Source organism: Macaca thibetana, chromosome 8 (assembly GCF_024542745.1).
Source record: "Macaca thibetana thibetana isolate TM-01 chromosome 8, ASM2454274v1, whole genome shotgun sequence".
NCBI classification, from domain to species: Eukaryota; Metazoa; Chordata; class Mammalia; order Primates; family Cercopithecidae; genus Macaca; species Macaca thibetana.
This window is the reverse complement of record NC_065585.1, coordinates 6,639,343-6,655,915: the sequence shown is the minus strand read 5'-3', so window position 1 is coordinate 6,655,915 and position 16,573 is coordinate 6,639,343. Positions and strand designations below refer to the sequence as shown.

The following is a 16,573-nucleotide window of genomic DNA, read 5'->3' as shown; positions in this document are numbered from 1 at the left end:
AACTATATAAGGTAGGTAAGCCAGATCTTTATTTTGTCAAGTAAGGATATAAAAAAGAAGTAAATATTACCCTACACACACACCCCCCCCCCACATTCTCCTCTCACTATTATTTCTCACAGTATGAATCATTTTAAACTATAAAAATTAGAGAGATTTCAGTCTCAGAATGAAAGGTCATCCTTCCAATGCAACACATTTGGGTTGGTTTTCTGTCCAGCTCACACTGTTGACCTCTCGTCCCACCTGGCAAATGAACACCTCTGCCTGTGAATGTGAACTCAGTACCAGTAATTGGGAACCTCAGGCCTGTGACTGCCAGGTTTCTGACAAAGAACTGTCATCCAAAATATACAGAAAACTCTTCAGACTCAAAAATAAAAATCAGATAATTTTTTTAAATGGGCAAAATATCTGAACATAAACTTCACCAAAGAAGATATTCAAGTGGGAAATAAGTGTACGAAAATATGCTGGATATCATGCTATTAGGGGATTGCTAATGGAAGCAACAATGAGATACCACTATGCACCTATTAGAATGATCAAAATCCCAAACACTAACAGCACAAAATGCAGGTCAGAAGGTGGAGCAACAGAAACTCACCGCTGATGGAAATGGAAAAGGATGCAGCTATTTGGAAGACCGATTTGGCAGTTTCTTACAAAACTAAACCTGCTCTTACCATGCAATCTAGCAATTGTGCTTCTTGGTATTTACCCAAAGGAGTTGAATAATTACATCCACACAAAAACCTGCACAGATACGTTTATAGCAGCTTTATTCGTAACTGCCAAAACTTGGAAGCAACCAAGACGCCCTTCAGTAGGTAAACGGATAAAACCTGAAACTTCCAGGCAATGGGATATTATTCAGCACTTAAAAAAAAAGGGGGGCTATTAAGCCAAGAAAAGCCATAGAGGAACCTAAATGCAAAACACTAAGTGAAAGAAGGTAAATTGAAAAGGCTGTATGACACCAACTAGATGACATTTTGGAAATGACAAAACTATGATGACAATTTTAAAACATCAGCAGTTTCCAGAGGTTAGGGGAGAAGTGGAGTATGAAGAGGTAGAGCACAGAGACTTTTTGGGGCAGTGAAACTCTTCTGTATGATCCTATAATGGTGGATAATGGCATTACAGTATCCATTCATCCAAACCCATAGAGTGTGCAACAGCAAGAGTGAACCCTCATGTCAACTATCGCTGTTGGGCGATAGTGATGTGTCAGTGTAGATTCATCAACTGTAGCAAACGTACCGCTAGGGTGTGGGATTTGAAAGGTGGGTGGATGGGGGAGGCTGTGTGTGTGTGTGGGTGGTGGGGGGGTGCAGGGAGCACATGGAAATCTGTACCTTCCTCTTAATTTTGCTGTGAATCTAAAACTGCTCTAAAACTTAGTCTATTTCATACAACAACAATAAAAATGAAATAGAATAGTAAATGTTCGAGGGCATTGTGCTTGATCATGTAGATACTTTATTTCAAAACCCTTGCTTTATATATGTATGCATGTACTGATCAATAAGAAATTACACCTCTTACTGTGGGTTATGGTCAAAAAATGTTAACAGTCACTGGATGAGAGTATTTCCAAGGTCCCTGGGATAGTTTCTTCAAATGAAAAAGGGTATTAGAGTAACACCCCTGCATCTTTAATGGTTGCGAGAACCAACTAAGATGGTCAATGTGAAAAAGACTGAGAGGGAGACAGTCTTATTCTGCACTGACAGGAATGGCTTCTTTTGGACCCCTGACACCCATCCAGCCCCAGAATCACCAGCTGACTGAACACAAGGAACAGGTATCAGATTTCACTTTTAAATCACCGCAATAATACTTCTCTACCCATGGAAACATCAAACTTTTTGAAATGTTTATGTTCCTGGTTTCTAAATCAATTAGAGGTATCCAGAACAGGGAATCACAAAAAGGAAGTTCTTGATAAACATCTGCTGCATTAGTCTGTAAGTGGCTCACAGCTTGGGTGAATGGACAAATGAATGGATGGATGAACTGATCAATGGATCGATCAATCAGTCAGTCAATCTGTCAGTCAAGAACAAATGCAGGAAGAGTACATCTCTTAGACCACTGGTGAATCACTCGGCCTCTAGATGCAGTTTAACAGGACAGGTTCTGCTAAAACTTTCTGACTTGCTTCACTCCCTCCTCACTGTGATCCTGCATAAATGTACACATCTAAATGTCTGCTTCCATATGAAGGGCAGGCTAATGAATGGCCCTGGACTAGCTCAGTCAGGCACACACATTCACTCCCTCATTCATTCACCAGGTGGGCTGAACATGTGGACTCTGTGCTACGGTTCTCGGAAAGAAAAGATACATCCCAGTGCTTGAGGAGTTCACATTCAGGTGGGCGCTGAATATAAGAAATCAATCATCAAGAAGAACTCAGGAGAAGGAAACTTGGATTTATTGAGCACCTGTTCGCGCAGGGCATGTCACATACACACATGAACTTGATGCCATTTATTTCAGAGACAGAGCCCTGGAGATACAAATTTCCCAGCTCTGCTCAGTGCTCTGGCCAACTGCCCACCATTAAGGAACACAAGTGGATGGTCACCACATCCACTTGTTTTATAATTAATATAATTGAAACCAACAAGAGGAACTTGAAGGGGCCTTACCCACAGTTTAGAAGACAAATCAACTCTCAAGGGCTGCCTCTTCAACATGGGTTTTCCCATCTTTGGCCAAGACATATGATCCCACAAAGCCATTGCCAACCACAGACATTATTTCATTTCTGTGAGCTCGGAGCACTGAGATGGCTGGAGTGCACCCTGAGGGCTGATTCTGTGTTCTCCAAATGCACGTCCCATCGGGAGGTGGGAACATTCCTCATGGTTGCAAATTCTTTCTCTTCCTGCTTCTTTTCCCTCTCTGGACAGCGGTAGTGTTTGTATTATTTCTCCCTGGGTGATCTCTGGACATGACTGACAATGAAGCCCATTGACTCATTTTCTTACAGTTTTTCTTTTGAAGAAAGAGGTAAATTTGTCAAGTGTCTGGTCAGGGTTTTGTAGCACCAAGAGTTTCCTTAAAATGGGCAGTTACACATCAGACGGGGGCTGTCAGAAGAATGAAGAAACGATCTCCTGCCCCATAAATCAAGTTTTCCCAACTTCAAAGGAGTGGGAAAGAACTCACAAAGCATCAGCATATGAAATAATAATAATAATTAGCAACAAGAATAATATTAATAATCATCTGACCGACCGGCAGCATCTGTTGGATTTAATAATTTTGAGGTCTCTCAAGAAAATAAAACAAAAAGCAAACAATAAAAGAAAGAAAAAAAAGGAACACATGGCTGAAGTCTTTCAAGACCTCTGGCTTCCCACTGGGCTCCGAGTTCAAGTTTCAGAAATCCACTGCAGTCTTCCGGCTTTCCAGAGTCCTCTAGGGGCCCTTCACATTACCTGGCCGGGCAGCAAGGCTGGCGAAGTAGGCACACTGGGAAGGGTCACACTGGCCTGGGGGACCAGGGGGTCCTGGGGGGCCAGGATGTCCAGCTGGTCCTGTCTCCCCTTGAGGGCCAGGGATCCCAGGAAGTCCATCTTTAGCATAGCCAGGTTCCCCGGGTTGACCTGGCCCAAGGAGCAAAAGAAACAGAAGGTGGTTCAAGATCCTTCTGGGAGAGGATGGGCCCTGACCTCACAGCTTCCATTCACTATGAACTCAGGACCTGAAACGTCCTCAGATGGAACATCCCCAAGGTCTGGGAGCTCTGAGCAACTAGAGTGGTCCACATAAACACAAGGTAGCAGGAGCACCTCAATATGCAGAAGGAGGGGTTGCTTTAACTATTGGACCTGGGATAGTAATCCAGGTACCACTGGAGAGAAAGAAACAAGGGTAGATTGAGACCAGGTAGGGTATACGTTTTCCACTGAAGAGTCAGATGAGAGACCTGGCCTTCTGGGTTCTAACATGGGTCTAGGGAACGTGTCTGAATGGAGAGTAGACACCAAGTCCTAATCATTAACCCTTAGCCCCAATTCACATGACCTTAGAGACACCTGGTGACATTCCATTACTCAACATCCAACTTGTCCCAAATCTCTATTTTCTCAGCTTTATCTACACATTAAATTTGAACCACATATTTGGATTACATTAAGCTATTCTGCAAAACCATGGCCAAAGACAACATCTAGGATGCAAGTAAGTGACACTTAAAATAGTCCAAAATTGAGATCCAGAAAATACTGCCTATAGACAAACTTCTGTCCCTTCACTTAGTAACATCATAACATCATATATAATCAACCTATCTTTCTTCTTAGCTTTGGGAACTTGGAAGGTCAGTGCTAAGTCTTGCGTTTAACCCTAGTAGTGACATCCCTTCTTAAGTCTTAGTAATCATCTTATCAGAAAATCTGATATAAAATAAACACAAAGTAAACTTTTCACTTAAAAAGATCGGTAGATATTTCATTAATTCTATTAATGCTTTGGTAATAGCTATTTAATCTATAATCTTGCCTAGATCAAGTTTGGAGGCCTCAGTGTTATTCATTCCTTGGGCTAAGAGCCACTGAAATGTGATAATTATCTCACTTCCACATTGGTACAGTTACTTCCTCCTTTTCAATGGTTTCTGTTCGGCCATTTACTCTTGATTTGAAATTGCCTGGTTTTAAATGTTACTCTTAATATTATAAGCTATTTGAAAATAGGTGAGCCATAAAAATAAATATTTATAATGTATTTCTAATTATCTTCTCTAAGGAAAATAATAATAAATATCCACTTTAGAAAATTTGGAAAATCATGAAGGTATAAATACTAAAATTGAAATTCTCTATAAGATCAATATTCAGATATGACCTCAGGCAAACATATAAATTAAAGTTAAATAAAAAATAGAAGCCTCAACAGTCAAATTTCTTCTACCTTCTACCTATACACCTCATTTTGGAATGTGATTATTGTTGCATTGTAGAGATCTTCCAACATGGCCACTGGGTAGCATGACCAACTTGTCCCAGTTTTCTCAAGTCATGTCTTCATTTTAAAGCTGAAATTCCCAGGTCCCAGAAACGACCTCAGCCCTGGGACAGCTAACCACCCTACCACTGGCTGAGCATTTCCCAAAACATATTCTGAGAAGTGCTAAAGGGATATTAACAACTGCACAGTGAAAGAAAAAGGACTCCTCTTTCAAGTGAATTTCGAAAGTGCTAGGTTAAACAAAATAGACACATTTTAAAATGTGAGTCCTCAGCACTTACAATAGTGAATGTGCACCAGAAATGTCTGAAAGAGAAACATAGTCCCCAGAAGTTCCTGATTTAGCCCAAGTCAGTTTTTGTTTTGTTTTGTTTGTTTTGTTTTGCTTTCTCTAGGACCATTTCATGAAATTTTAAATTCATAGGACACACTTCAACAATTCATAGAATACACTATAGTTTTCTTAGTAAGTCAAGAAGGTCGTAGTTTAGAAATATTTAATGAAACTAAGTAAGTGATCTCTGTCTCCTCCTCATCTGTAGAGCCTAACCCCTCCTCTCCACTCACTGCTGAGTCCTGGGGGGCCACGGGCAGGAGTGCTGCGTCTCCAGGTAGCTCACACCCTACCCCTGAGCCTCCAGAATGAGTCATACCTGGGATGCCAGGGGGTCCCATCTCGCCTCGGAGGCCAACTCCAGGTGCACCTGGGTCACCTTTGGCTCCTCGCTCACCTGGGAAGAAAAACATGCACTTTTGATGGTGGAGACCCCCGGGGACAACAGAAACTGGACATCCTGCAACGGGATGTCCAGGTGCAACACTGGGCTGCTGCAGTGTTCCAGTCTAAATCACCCTGTGTACATACCCTCATGCCGCACAGTATCCCCAATTCCCATTCACATACTCATTCACACACACACACTCCAGCACACACTCACATTCAGAAATATGCATATGGAATCACCAAAACAAACAAACACTCCCTCCTAAAAACGCATATTTACATATGAACATTTGCTCAAGCACACATCTACCCAATTCCATACAGACATATATATATATTCAAACCATATTGACAACTGTATACATACACTCATATACACATACTGACTCATTCAGACAAATGTACACACCTACACACTCTCTCTCATATGCCATACACACAGAAGTCCGCATGCATCCCCTCTTATATGTCCATGCTTCCTGTATTTCCAAGCATTGTACCTGAACTTTTATCAGGAAGAAACGGGATGATATATAAACAAATTCAACACTCACATAGGCATGTGCAGTGATAAGTAAGACACAGCTCTACTCTCAAGAAGCTTGAAATTTAATAAGAGAAATAAAATAGGGCACGAAGAACACTCTAGTATGAAACAGAATGTGCGATAAGTACCATCATAGGAATTTTAAAAACCACTCCACGCACGCAGAGGAGACAGAGTGATCCGTTTCCCCTGGGAGGACACTTGAGATCATATTTGAATGAAGATGGTGGAGATGGGAGTAAACTGTCTCTCACCCTTGTTTTTTAAATCAATCACTTGTTTTGCCATATTGTTTCCAGAATATCTGCTGCATGCAATATATTTTCTTTTGTAACCCCAATTGAAATTCTGCTGGTTCACAGGGACTTCAGACCATTCACTTTTATTGTTATAATAATTATGTTTGGTCAGTATTCTGCCACAGTCTGATGTTCTCTATGCTTTATGCTTTCTTGTTGACATTTATTTTATATATTTTGTTTTATGAAATCATATGAGTAGGACTAGAATATACAAATTTAACAAAAAGCCTTTCAAGTAGGAGAAACATTATAGGAAATGGATACACAAATTAAGAATTAGTAAGAAAATGGGAGATCAAAAGAGGACAATGTTAGAGGCATCCGTCTCCCTAACTCCAACAAGTCACTCCAGAGCAGCTAAAATGACACCACATGCTCTTTTCCCTGCCCCACACTTACTCCTAATCGCACAGGAGTGAATTATGGGCTGGTCTCCTGTCTTTTATCTTTATTTGAAATTGCCTTATTCAAAAATTATTAATTGTATAAGCTATTTGAAAGCAGGCAAGCTTTAAAAAGTAGATCAAATATTTTTTAAACAACCTTTTATAAATCATTCTACTATAAAGACACATGCACACATATGTTTATTGCAGCACTATTTACCATAGCAAAGACTTGGAACCAACCCAAATGCCCATCAATGATAGACTGGATTAAGAAAATGTGGTACATATACACCAAGGAATACTATGAAGCCATTAAAAAGAATTGAGTTCAGATCTGTTGCAGGAACATGGATGAAGCTGGAAACCATCATGCTCAGCAAACTAACACAGGAACAGAAAACCAAACAACACATGTTCTCACTCATAAGTGGGAGCTGAACAATGAGAACACTTGGACACAGGGAGGGGAACATCACACACCGGGGCCTGTTGAGGGGTGGGGGTCAAGGGGAGGGAGAGCATTAGGACAAATACCTAATGCATGCGGGGCTTTAAACCTAGGTGACGGTTTGATAGGTGAAGCAAACCACCATGGCACATATATACCTAATGTATCAAACCTTCACATTCAGCACACGTATCCCAGAACTTGAAGTAAATTAAAAAAACAAAACAAAACTTTTATTTGTTAAAAAAATAATTTTTTAAATTTATTTTTTAATCCTTCCCCTCTCTCTCTCACATCTGTCTTCCTGCAGAGAGAGTAAGTGCTCTGACCTGTTTGCCACTGTGTGATGAGTTAAATGGTACAGCCTCCACCCTCTGAAAGAGAGACCTTCTGTTGGCTGGAGCTCTGATGTCCTGATAAGTCACTGCCTTGAGACCTGGGCAGTTAACAGCTGCTCTGTTCCAATTTTAAGGCTGGCATTTAATCTCCATTGAGATGAAATGTCTGATTCCTCAGTGCTAAACTCGGTAGGGGAAGAAGGAGGCATGTTGTTTACCTCCCTGAAACTTGAGCAGCGGAGATGGAGAGAGAACAAGAAAGTAGGAGGGAACTGATTCAATCTTCCTAGCAGAAGCATAATTTTGTAGAAATGTCAAGTATGAAAGCCTCTTATGCATATGATAAAATTATATGATGCGAAAACTCTGGGTGTTACCAAGCTACAGGCAGTGAGAGTGGCATGAATAATGCATGCAGTGCCACCTCCCAGCCGTGTTCCTTCTCTACCTTCCAGAAGTACATGGAGCACATCTCCTCCAGGTCTTCACTCACCTTTTGGACCTATGGGTCCAGAGGGTCCTTCCAGACCACCCTGCCCAGGACGACCTGGCTCCCCCATGGGGCCGGCCCGACCTGGAAGCCCATCTTTTCCAGGGGGCCCTGGGGGCCCGGGTCTGCCTTGAGATGCCTTCATGTGCGCTGGGGGCATCTGGGCCAGGAGGTAGGCGAGTTTGGCTGTGGAGTAGGAAGAAGAGAGGCATTTCATGAAGAATGGATAGTGGACATAGGACAGGACGGCTACTCACTGCCAACTCAGAACCAAGGGGCCAATAATAGCTGCAGAAACAATATCGATGACACGTCACTTGGCATATGTGCAGCATTTGTATGGGCACCTTCTGATTGTGGCTGGCCATGGGGTGACTTAATCAGTAGTGACCATCACTGACCCTGGAGCAGGTCTGCCTAGGCTGGGATCCCAGGACTGCCACGGCCAGCCAGGTGGCCTCGAGCAAGCTACTTGACCATTCTCAGCCTTGGTGTCCCTTTCTATGCAATGGAGACAATGAACTAGCACCTACCCCACTGGGCTGGAATGAGGATGGAGTACGTGAGATGATGTATGTGGAATAGTGCCTGGTACTTGCTAAGTGCTCAGGAGATGCTGGCTGCTACCCCAGGGGCAGAATGATGGAAGCCATAGTAGCATGGACAGCAGTAGCAGTAGTAGCAATTGCAATGGTCAGCTGGGGAAACTGACGCTGGGATGGAGGAGATAAGTGGCTTACACAAAGCTATGTTGGTCACTTTTCCTCTCCAATGTCAAATTCCTCATCTATAAGCTAAAGGGTGGGACATGATGGTCATTGGAGATCCTATACATCTAAAATGTTAATATGACAGAGCTGATTTAAAGACCCAGAGGTCCAGTGCTGGTCTGGCAGCCTTTCAATGGGACAGGGATATATGCCCATCTGGTGGCCACCAAGGGCAGTCTTTGTTTGCCATGCAGTCACAGGTAATCAGGCCCAAACTGCTATTTTGCAGACAGTGTGACCAAGACCAGAGGCTGGGAGGCTACCCAAGGCCCCTGGCGTTTGACAGGGAAACCAAGGCAGAGTCAGGCTCTTCTGACTGCCTGGTTGATCACTTCCCAGAGTACCTCCCTTCTACTACTCCTATCACAAGGCGGCAGGAGGACAGGTGGTCCACTTCTGCAACCTGACAAACTGCTCAACTTTTCTGAGCCTTGATTTTGTCATCTTTAAAGTGGAGTGGATACTCCTTCCTCAAAGGCCTGTTTGGAAGAAATGACTTAGCCCAGCAGATTCTCTACCCAACCCAATTTGAAAGGGGTCTTGTCTCTGCTCTTGGGCTAGAGATCCCCCAAAAGCAAAGGCCATTTCTGTCACTGATGAATCCAACATTCAGAAGGCAGAACTCAGAGATCTACACACATGAGACCTCAGAACACCACCTACCCATGGTACCCACCAATCTGGTCCTTATTTCCCTCCTCTCATCGCCTCCTTCTCCCACCCAGCACCCACTCGTTGATGTGTGCTCCAGAAAACAGTCCTTTGCCCTCATTTCCATACAGGAAAAAGACCATGTTTTTTTTCCTGTATGGAAATGGACCGTGTTCCCCTGGACACTCTAAGAGGACAGGAAGGAGGGCCGTCTTGTTTACAGCTGTGTCCTTGCTCCCAGCACAGAATCTCGCAATGGGAGGTGCAAAATAACTGAGACATGATCGTGTAAATAAACGTGCCCTCCCCTTTTGTCCTTGTGCGCCTGGAAAGTAGTTATGGATTTCTCTTCTTCGCTGCAACAAGATCTTGTGTGACTTTCTTCTCCTCTAACTTCCCATTGCAGAGGGAATGGGAATGGCTGTTGTTCAAGACAGTTTGGTGATGAAGAGCACAGAACCTTCAGTGAGGCTTCCCGGGTGCAAATCCTGGCCAGATCTTCCCAGCTCATCAACCTTAAGTTACTTAGCCCCTAATAATTCTGCTTCTAACAATTCTTACAATAATTACATGAGCCTCATGAGATTGTTTGGAGGCTTCTTTGGGTTAACACTTGCAAGTGCTGAGAACTTCACCTGATCTTGGCAAATGCCAACATGCTGGCATGATTACTACCATCCTCCTACTTTCCCCTCCCTAAGCATCTGCTACGCACAGGCACATGCTAGACCTGGGGACGTAACAATGAGTCAGTGCAACAGGACTGAAAGGATTTTAGTTCCTTGAAAGCACTAGGCCTGCCTGCCCCACTCAGGGCCTTCACACATGTTGTTCCATAGACCTGGGGTTGCATTTCATCTTTCAGCTTGCAGCTCACATGGCCCCTCCTCCAGGACGCCTTCATTAATCCACTCCCTGGCCTCTGAACTATCTTAGGTGTGTTCATCTGTCCTCTTTTAATGCCTGCCGTGAAAAATAAAATTTAAGAACTTTTATTGACTTTACTAAAATCATCTTGTCTATTTGTTTATCTACTTCCTCCTCTGGACTGTGAGTTTCATGAGGTTCATAGCAGTAAATAACCAAAATTCTTTACAGACTAGATAAGTGGCTCAATGCACAGAATAAATGATTGATCATAGCAGAGCTGTTTTTGTAGATAGTGAGCTCTCCTTCACTAGAAGTAATCAAGGGAAAGCTGAAGGACTAGTCCTAGAGAACGTATGTGTCAGATAAAGGACAGACAGTCTTCAGGGTGTTCCTCAACCCTGTTAGTCTACACTTGAGCTGCCAGTCAAGTGCTTTTCTTACTCCAGGATGCAAAAGCATTCAAGTCTGAATGAAAGGACTGCTTCCTGGGCTCTTCTCTGCAAGACCGTAACACAGTCCAGATACTCACTTTCGAGCTGCTTCCCCAGCTCTTCTTGAATAAGCCGACGCAGGGTTTCCATGGATGGAGACTCCCCCTAGGAGGGAGGGAAGGTGGAGTCATTCATCTTCCCAGTAACTTCTGCCACCTAAGAACCCGAGGACTCAGGAAGCCAGGAAGTTCGTAGGTGGTATATACCCACACAGGGAAGCACATGTTCCTAACCCAATCTTTTCCATGTCTCAAATCCCTTCCTCCCTTCTGTTATGCAGGCAGCATCATCCCATTTTACACAGCAACCCGGACTCTGGGCTCTCCAAGCCACTGCTGTCCTTCCTTCCATACCCTTCCAGCTTATTCACTGGATATCCTTCCTGATCAAGCCACCATGCCCATTAATTCCACTCATACTCCCTTCTTAGCACTGGACCTGGGAGATCTGGCCCCTAATCTCTCCCTGCCAAAGTTGTGTTCACTTTTCGGACATAGCCCACAGGCTGCCTTCTATGTGAACTCGTGTGGATTTCCTCTGCCTGGCTACTTGGCCACTCTGGTTCCTGTGGTCTGGTTTTCCCTGCTTAGGTCCACTGTGGCTCTAAAGAACTTTCTCACCAAGTTCTGGTGCTTGGTCCACAGAAGCTGATGAGTTTGCCAACCAGAGGAGCAAGTGTTGTCTCCAAGCTCACACAGTGGCATGTGATTCTTAGAAGAACCTAGAGGAGCTGTCCTCAAGCTGTACAGAGCTGGTCCCTTCCTGTCTGACTGCTCAAGGGCAGTGTCTACCCCTCAAGGGCAGGGGTCTTACTGTGCTCATCTCTGTAGCCCCATACCTGGCATGAGATAGACTCCATTTCCTTATTCTTTTATTCTGACCAAGAATCTTTTCTATTAGTCCCAGAATTCTCATCACTGCCCATAGCAGCAGGACTGGTAGAACTTGGCAAAGCTCCAAGAGGGCTTTGGAAGCCAGCTGAGTGCTCCAGCCTCTCCACTGACTTGGCCAAGAGACAGACTCTGGCTGCCTGGCATCTTTCAGGGCAGCTGAAACCCAGGCTGACCACAGCCACCAGGAACTGACGCAACTGCAGAGCATCAGAAGTGGCAGGGACATGGAGGTCATCCAGACCTGGGCTCTGAGAAATACAAGGGTCACCAGAAGACCATATGGGCTGCTGAGCAGGAAGGGGTGGTCACATGGACCTCCACCAGGGGAGCTCTGCGTCTATCTTTTTATAGTCCATGTATGCCTGTGTCACGAGATTGTGTAAATGAAAGTTCTGCCACTAGGATAAAAGATGTTTAAAGAAAGAAAAAAACATCACTCTAAATAAGCCCTTGTTCCCAGCTTTGGAAAAAGAGAGATGCAGGGGGAAGAAGGAGTACTCTAGGTTGGCAGATACAAGAGTGGCAAAGCCAGGCATCAAAATGGATGGTGAACCATCCCACAATGAAGTTCAGACCCCTGGGAACTGGGTGTCTTCTCAACTGCCTTTTGCACAAGGTCCTGGGCAGAAGAGTTCTACAGCCCAAGAAATGAAGTCTTAAGGATTCATTACCACTGAGGAAGAGGGTTGAACAGAAGAGGGACTATTTTTGAGCATTTCTTAAGCTAGGCACATTATTTAACTTGATCATCATAAATCAGAAGAGGATTGTTTTTCCTTTTTGCAGACAAGGAACGGCAGATTCAGAGAGGAAAGGTAGCCTGCTCCAGGTCACACCTTCAGTCACTGGAAGACTGGGATCTGTAGCCTAGTGCCTCTGAAGTCCACACACTTCCCTGGCTCCCTTTAAGGCCCCGAGGAGCCCCGAGTCCAAAGCCGTACCAGCATCCTTACCCTCAGTCCTGGAAATCCCGGCTGGCCTGGAGGCCCTGGGGGTCCAGCTGGTCCGTTCTCCCCAGGTGGTCCTTGGGGACCCATCAGGCCTGTGTGGCCTTTGTGGCCTGGGATTCCAGGGTCCCCAGGCTGGCCCTTTCCACCAGGAGGTCCTTTGTCACCTTTGATCCCAGGATCTCCCTAAGGAGGCGAGAAGCATATTAGCGTGTGTCTCAGGGCTGGAAACTGTACCCCATGCGGCTGCAAAAGAGGTTCCCCCAGTCTGCCTCTTAGATCACTGAAAGGGAGACCTTGGCCCTGGGTGGCCCATGTGTGGCTTGGGGTAACAAGAGCCCCAGAATCCATCACATGCACCATCCTGATTGTACAAATGAAAACATGGGCAGCCTGGGCAAGATGTTGTGACCCCATCATTAGCAAAAATAATTTTTTAAAAAACTAGCCAGGCACAGTGGCAATTGCCTATAGTCCCAGCTACTTGGAAGGCCAAGGTGGGAAGATCGCTTGAGGCCAGGAGTTTGAGACGACAGTGAGCTATGATCATGCCACTGCACTCCAGCCTGCATGACAGAGTGAGACTCTGTTTTTTAAAGAAGAAAGGAAAAAGAAAAAGAAAACATGCAGGGCCCAGAGACAGAAAGCCACCAGCCCATGGTCACACAGCTAGTCTATAGAGAACAGGATAAGAATGTTGATTGCAGAATTCCAATCCTATTCTTAATCCCAAGAGTGCAGCTCCTCGGGCTGCCTGGAGAAGGCTGGCCCTGGCAACTGAGACTGATGGTGGAGCTGCTGACCCCTTTCTGGCCTGGTTTTGCTCTCTAGAGACAGTGGTCCTCTCTCAACAGAGGTGACTCCCTCCCAGGTCATCTCCTTCTCCTTTCTCTCAGCTCTAGGGAGTTCACAGAGGATTATCCAATGGCTTCCAACACTGCCTAGGGCTCATCTCTCCCCACAGCTGACCCAGAGTTGGAAGTGCTGGACCAATGATTTAGTAACTATGGCAAGCCCAGGGCAGTCCAGTCCTCCGCCTTTATGTGCTACTGTGTGTTTGACCAGCAAGTTCAAATGGTTGGTTGGTCTGAAAATATGGCACCCACATTAATGGCCTCGGAGATAATGGAACTCCATTGCTGGGATGTAGCAGAGAAAGGGAGGCTCAGGGAGAAAAAGAAGAGACACCATATGGTAACTGTAAATGTGTGGCATGGCTGACAACATGACCCAGAGCCACAGCAAAGGAAAACGGTACAGTCACCACACCATCTCTAACATAGGCACTTAAATGAAAAATGCAAGGAGTGAGACAATAGATAACGTATGATATGCTCAGAGTGGGGAGGGGGTTAAATACAAGGTAAATGCACATTTATAACACACACCGCACACAATTCTGTATGCACAGACTCCCTCTGAAAAGATAAAAAGGAAAAGCACTGTGATAGACCCTGGAGACGGGTGGGGCTAAGGGGTGAGATAGAAGAGGCACATAATTTTCGTTGCATTCACTTGTCCTGCAGTTTTCACTGTTGAACAATGTACCTGTATTGCTTTTAATATTTCAACAATAACCCAAAATCAATGAATTCAAAAATAACAATTGAGCAGATCCAAAGAAGTCACTTCAATTTTCCAGGTGTGATGCATTTCACAGGACGTTGCAATCTCTGTCAGTGATCTTGAATTCAGGGGTCTAGTAAAGTCCTGGTATTTGTACACCTGGATGCCAAGGCCCTATCTCATGTGTGGTACAGCATTTTCTATTCATTAAATGTCTCACAATCACTTTGTGGTGACGGCACTTGTCCCATATTTCAAATGTTCCCAGAGTACAAAGAAAAGGGTAGTCTAATGGCTCCCTGGCAATGTGCCATGAAAGCACTTAACAGGCAAAAGGCAAGCTCTCCGCGTATTGATTAGGTATTAAAGAAGAGATGCCATTGGTGGTCTGAGTTCCTTGGCTCTCAACCAAAATTCAAGCCTATATCCTGCGCCAATAGCTCCCACGGGTGCCTGAGTCGCATTCTCGGAGGGGCAGGGGGGAACGTCAACGCCTTCTCAGCCACATGTCCCTCATGTCCCTGGCTCCGTCGCTCAGGAACCAACAGCCACGGGATAGAGGAATCAAAGTCATGGGAAGGAGACAGGAGGAAGATCCAAGGGGGAGAATCCCTGAGACTCTGCCCCCACTTTTCTCACTCCTCTGGCTGTGGGAGAAGCCAGCCGGCTCCCCACCCACCCCACTTGCGAAGAAAGCCGAGATAAATTCTTTTCAGGACCATGGAAAACAAGCGGGGGTGGGCTGGGGGTGCCTGGGACGTCCGTGTCCCTGTCGTGCAACAGTGTGACAGCGTGAGGCTGACCAAACGCAGGATTGTGGGCAAACGAGACACAGAAAGCCTCCAAAGGGAGCAGCAGTCGTGAGTGTGAGAACGCGTCCGCCTTCCACAGGCTCTTCAGCAAAAAAAGAGAGAAAAAGAAGAAAAAAGAAGTATTTTCCCCTGTTGTTTTTTGGAGAAATGAAATGTAAAGAAAGTCTTTCTGAGTATAATGCCAAGGCAATTCATTATGGGAAAATCTGTTCCCTTGTCACCTCCAGCGACAAATTTGGCTCCTGGCAAATTGGCACTTCGGGAGCCGAGCCCATCTCGGCGGGCATTCGCACATGGGGAGAAAGAAATCTGTCAATGTCTCCCAAGGCTTGCCTTTGAATCTCTAATTGTGATGATTTTAGTCCTTAAACTAATAACCAGAAAGGAAAAAAGGAAAAAAATAATAATAACATCATGTACAAACAATCCTGGGAGGAAAAGAACCTCCCTTTGTGGGGCTGGTGATCATCCAGGAAAAAGTGAACAAAATCACGACAGGTGGCGTGATCCAGGCGGGTGTTTACTAAGTGCTTTGGACAAAGGCCAGGCTCAACATCCCGTGGCCACTGTGCAAAGGTCACGTTCGGCGTGTTCAAGGTGCCCGTGCTCTCTCCACTCACCCTTTCTCCTTTGAATCCAGGCTCTCCAGGCTTCCCAGGGACCCCCTGCAAGGAGAAAGCAAGGACAGTCATTGCCCCAGACCCTCTGCACTGGCGTCCTTGCCTCGCTGGATATTGTTCACAGTCCTGCATGCTGAGGACAAGGGATCCTCAAGAGATAAGGTCCCCCGAGGGCTCCTTTCTGATTTATGCCCTCTGATTTATGTGGGGGTGGCACACTGCATCTTCTTTCCTTTCCTCCTGGCACTATCCACCTTTGACTGATGGCACCAGCCCCTGGTTGGCCCCTCCAGATTCCTCCCCTACCTCTTGTGGGATAAACCCCACTCCCTTTAACATGCCCAGGAGGCCCTGCACGAATTGTTGTCTTCAACAGGCTGTCACTGCCCTGGATGGCTCTAGTGCAAGGGACAGACAGTTCTGCCATCTCATGGCCTCTGTTCCTTGTCTTCCCTGTGCCTGCAGCATGCTCCCCACCTCTCTGTCCAGACACCTACTTCCCACCTGGCCTGCAGGTCTCCTCTTCAGGAAGCCCCCTGACCACCCAGCACTTAGAGAAGTGGCCCTCTTCTATGTTCCCACAGTCCCCACCCCCTCCTGGAGGGCAGTCACATCAGGGAACAAAGGGCACAGCCCACAGTGCCCACTGCTTCTGTCACGGTCTCCACCTGGAATGTCTCTTTCCTGCCCCTTTGCCCCCAGCTCCTCTGCCATCTCCTCTGTAAA

The 16,573-nt window shown here is 45.4% G+C and overlaps 1 protein-coding gene across 1 annotated transcript in view; it reads right to left on the bottom strand.

The window, feature by feature from the left end:
- Positions 1-2,421: 2,421 nt before the first annotated feature.
- The window catches only part of COL22A1 (collagen type XXII alpha 1 chain), a 298,462-nt gene continuing 284,310 nt past the window's right edge, over positions 2,422-16,573 (bottom strand). Inside the window, exons 58-63 of the mRNA XM_050800296.1 lie at positions 15,848-15,892; positions 12,856-13,035; positions 11,048-11,114; positions 8,231-8,413; positions 5,643-5,720; positions 2,422-3,623 (exon numbers count right to left, since the gene is read on the bottom strand). Coding sequence (XP_050656253.1) covers positions 3,436-3,623; positions 5,643-5,720; positions 8,231-8,413; positions 11,048-11,114; positions 12,856-13,035; positions 15,848-15,892 — 741 coding nt within the window. The 3' untranslated portion in view covers positions 2,422-3,435. The remainder of the gene's footprint in view (positions 3,624-5,642; positions 5,721-8,230; positions 8,414-11,047; positions 11,115-12,855; positions 13,036-15,847; positions 15,893-16,573) is intronic.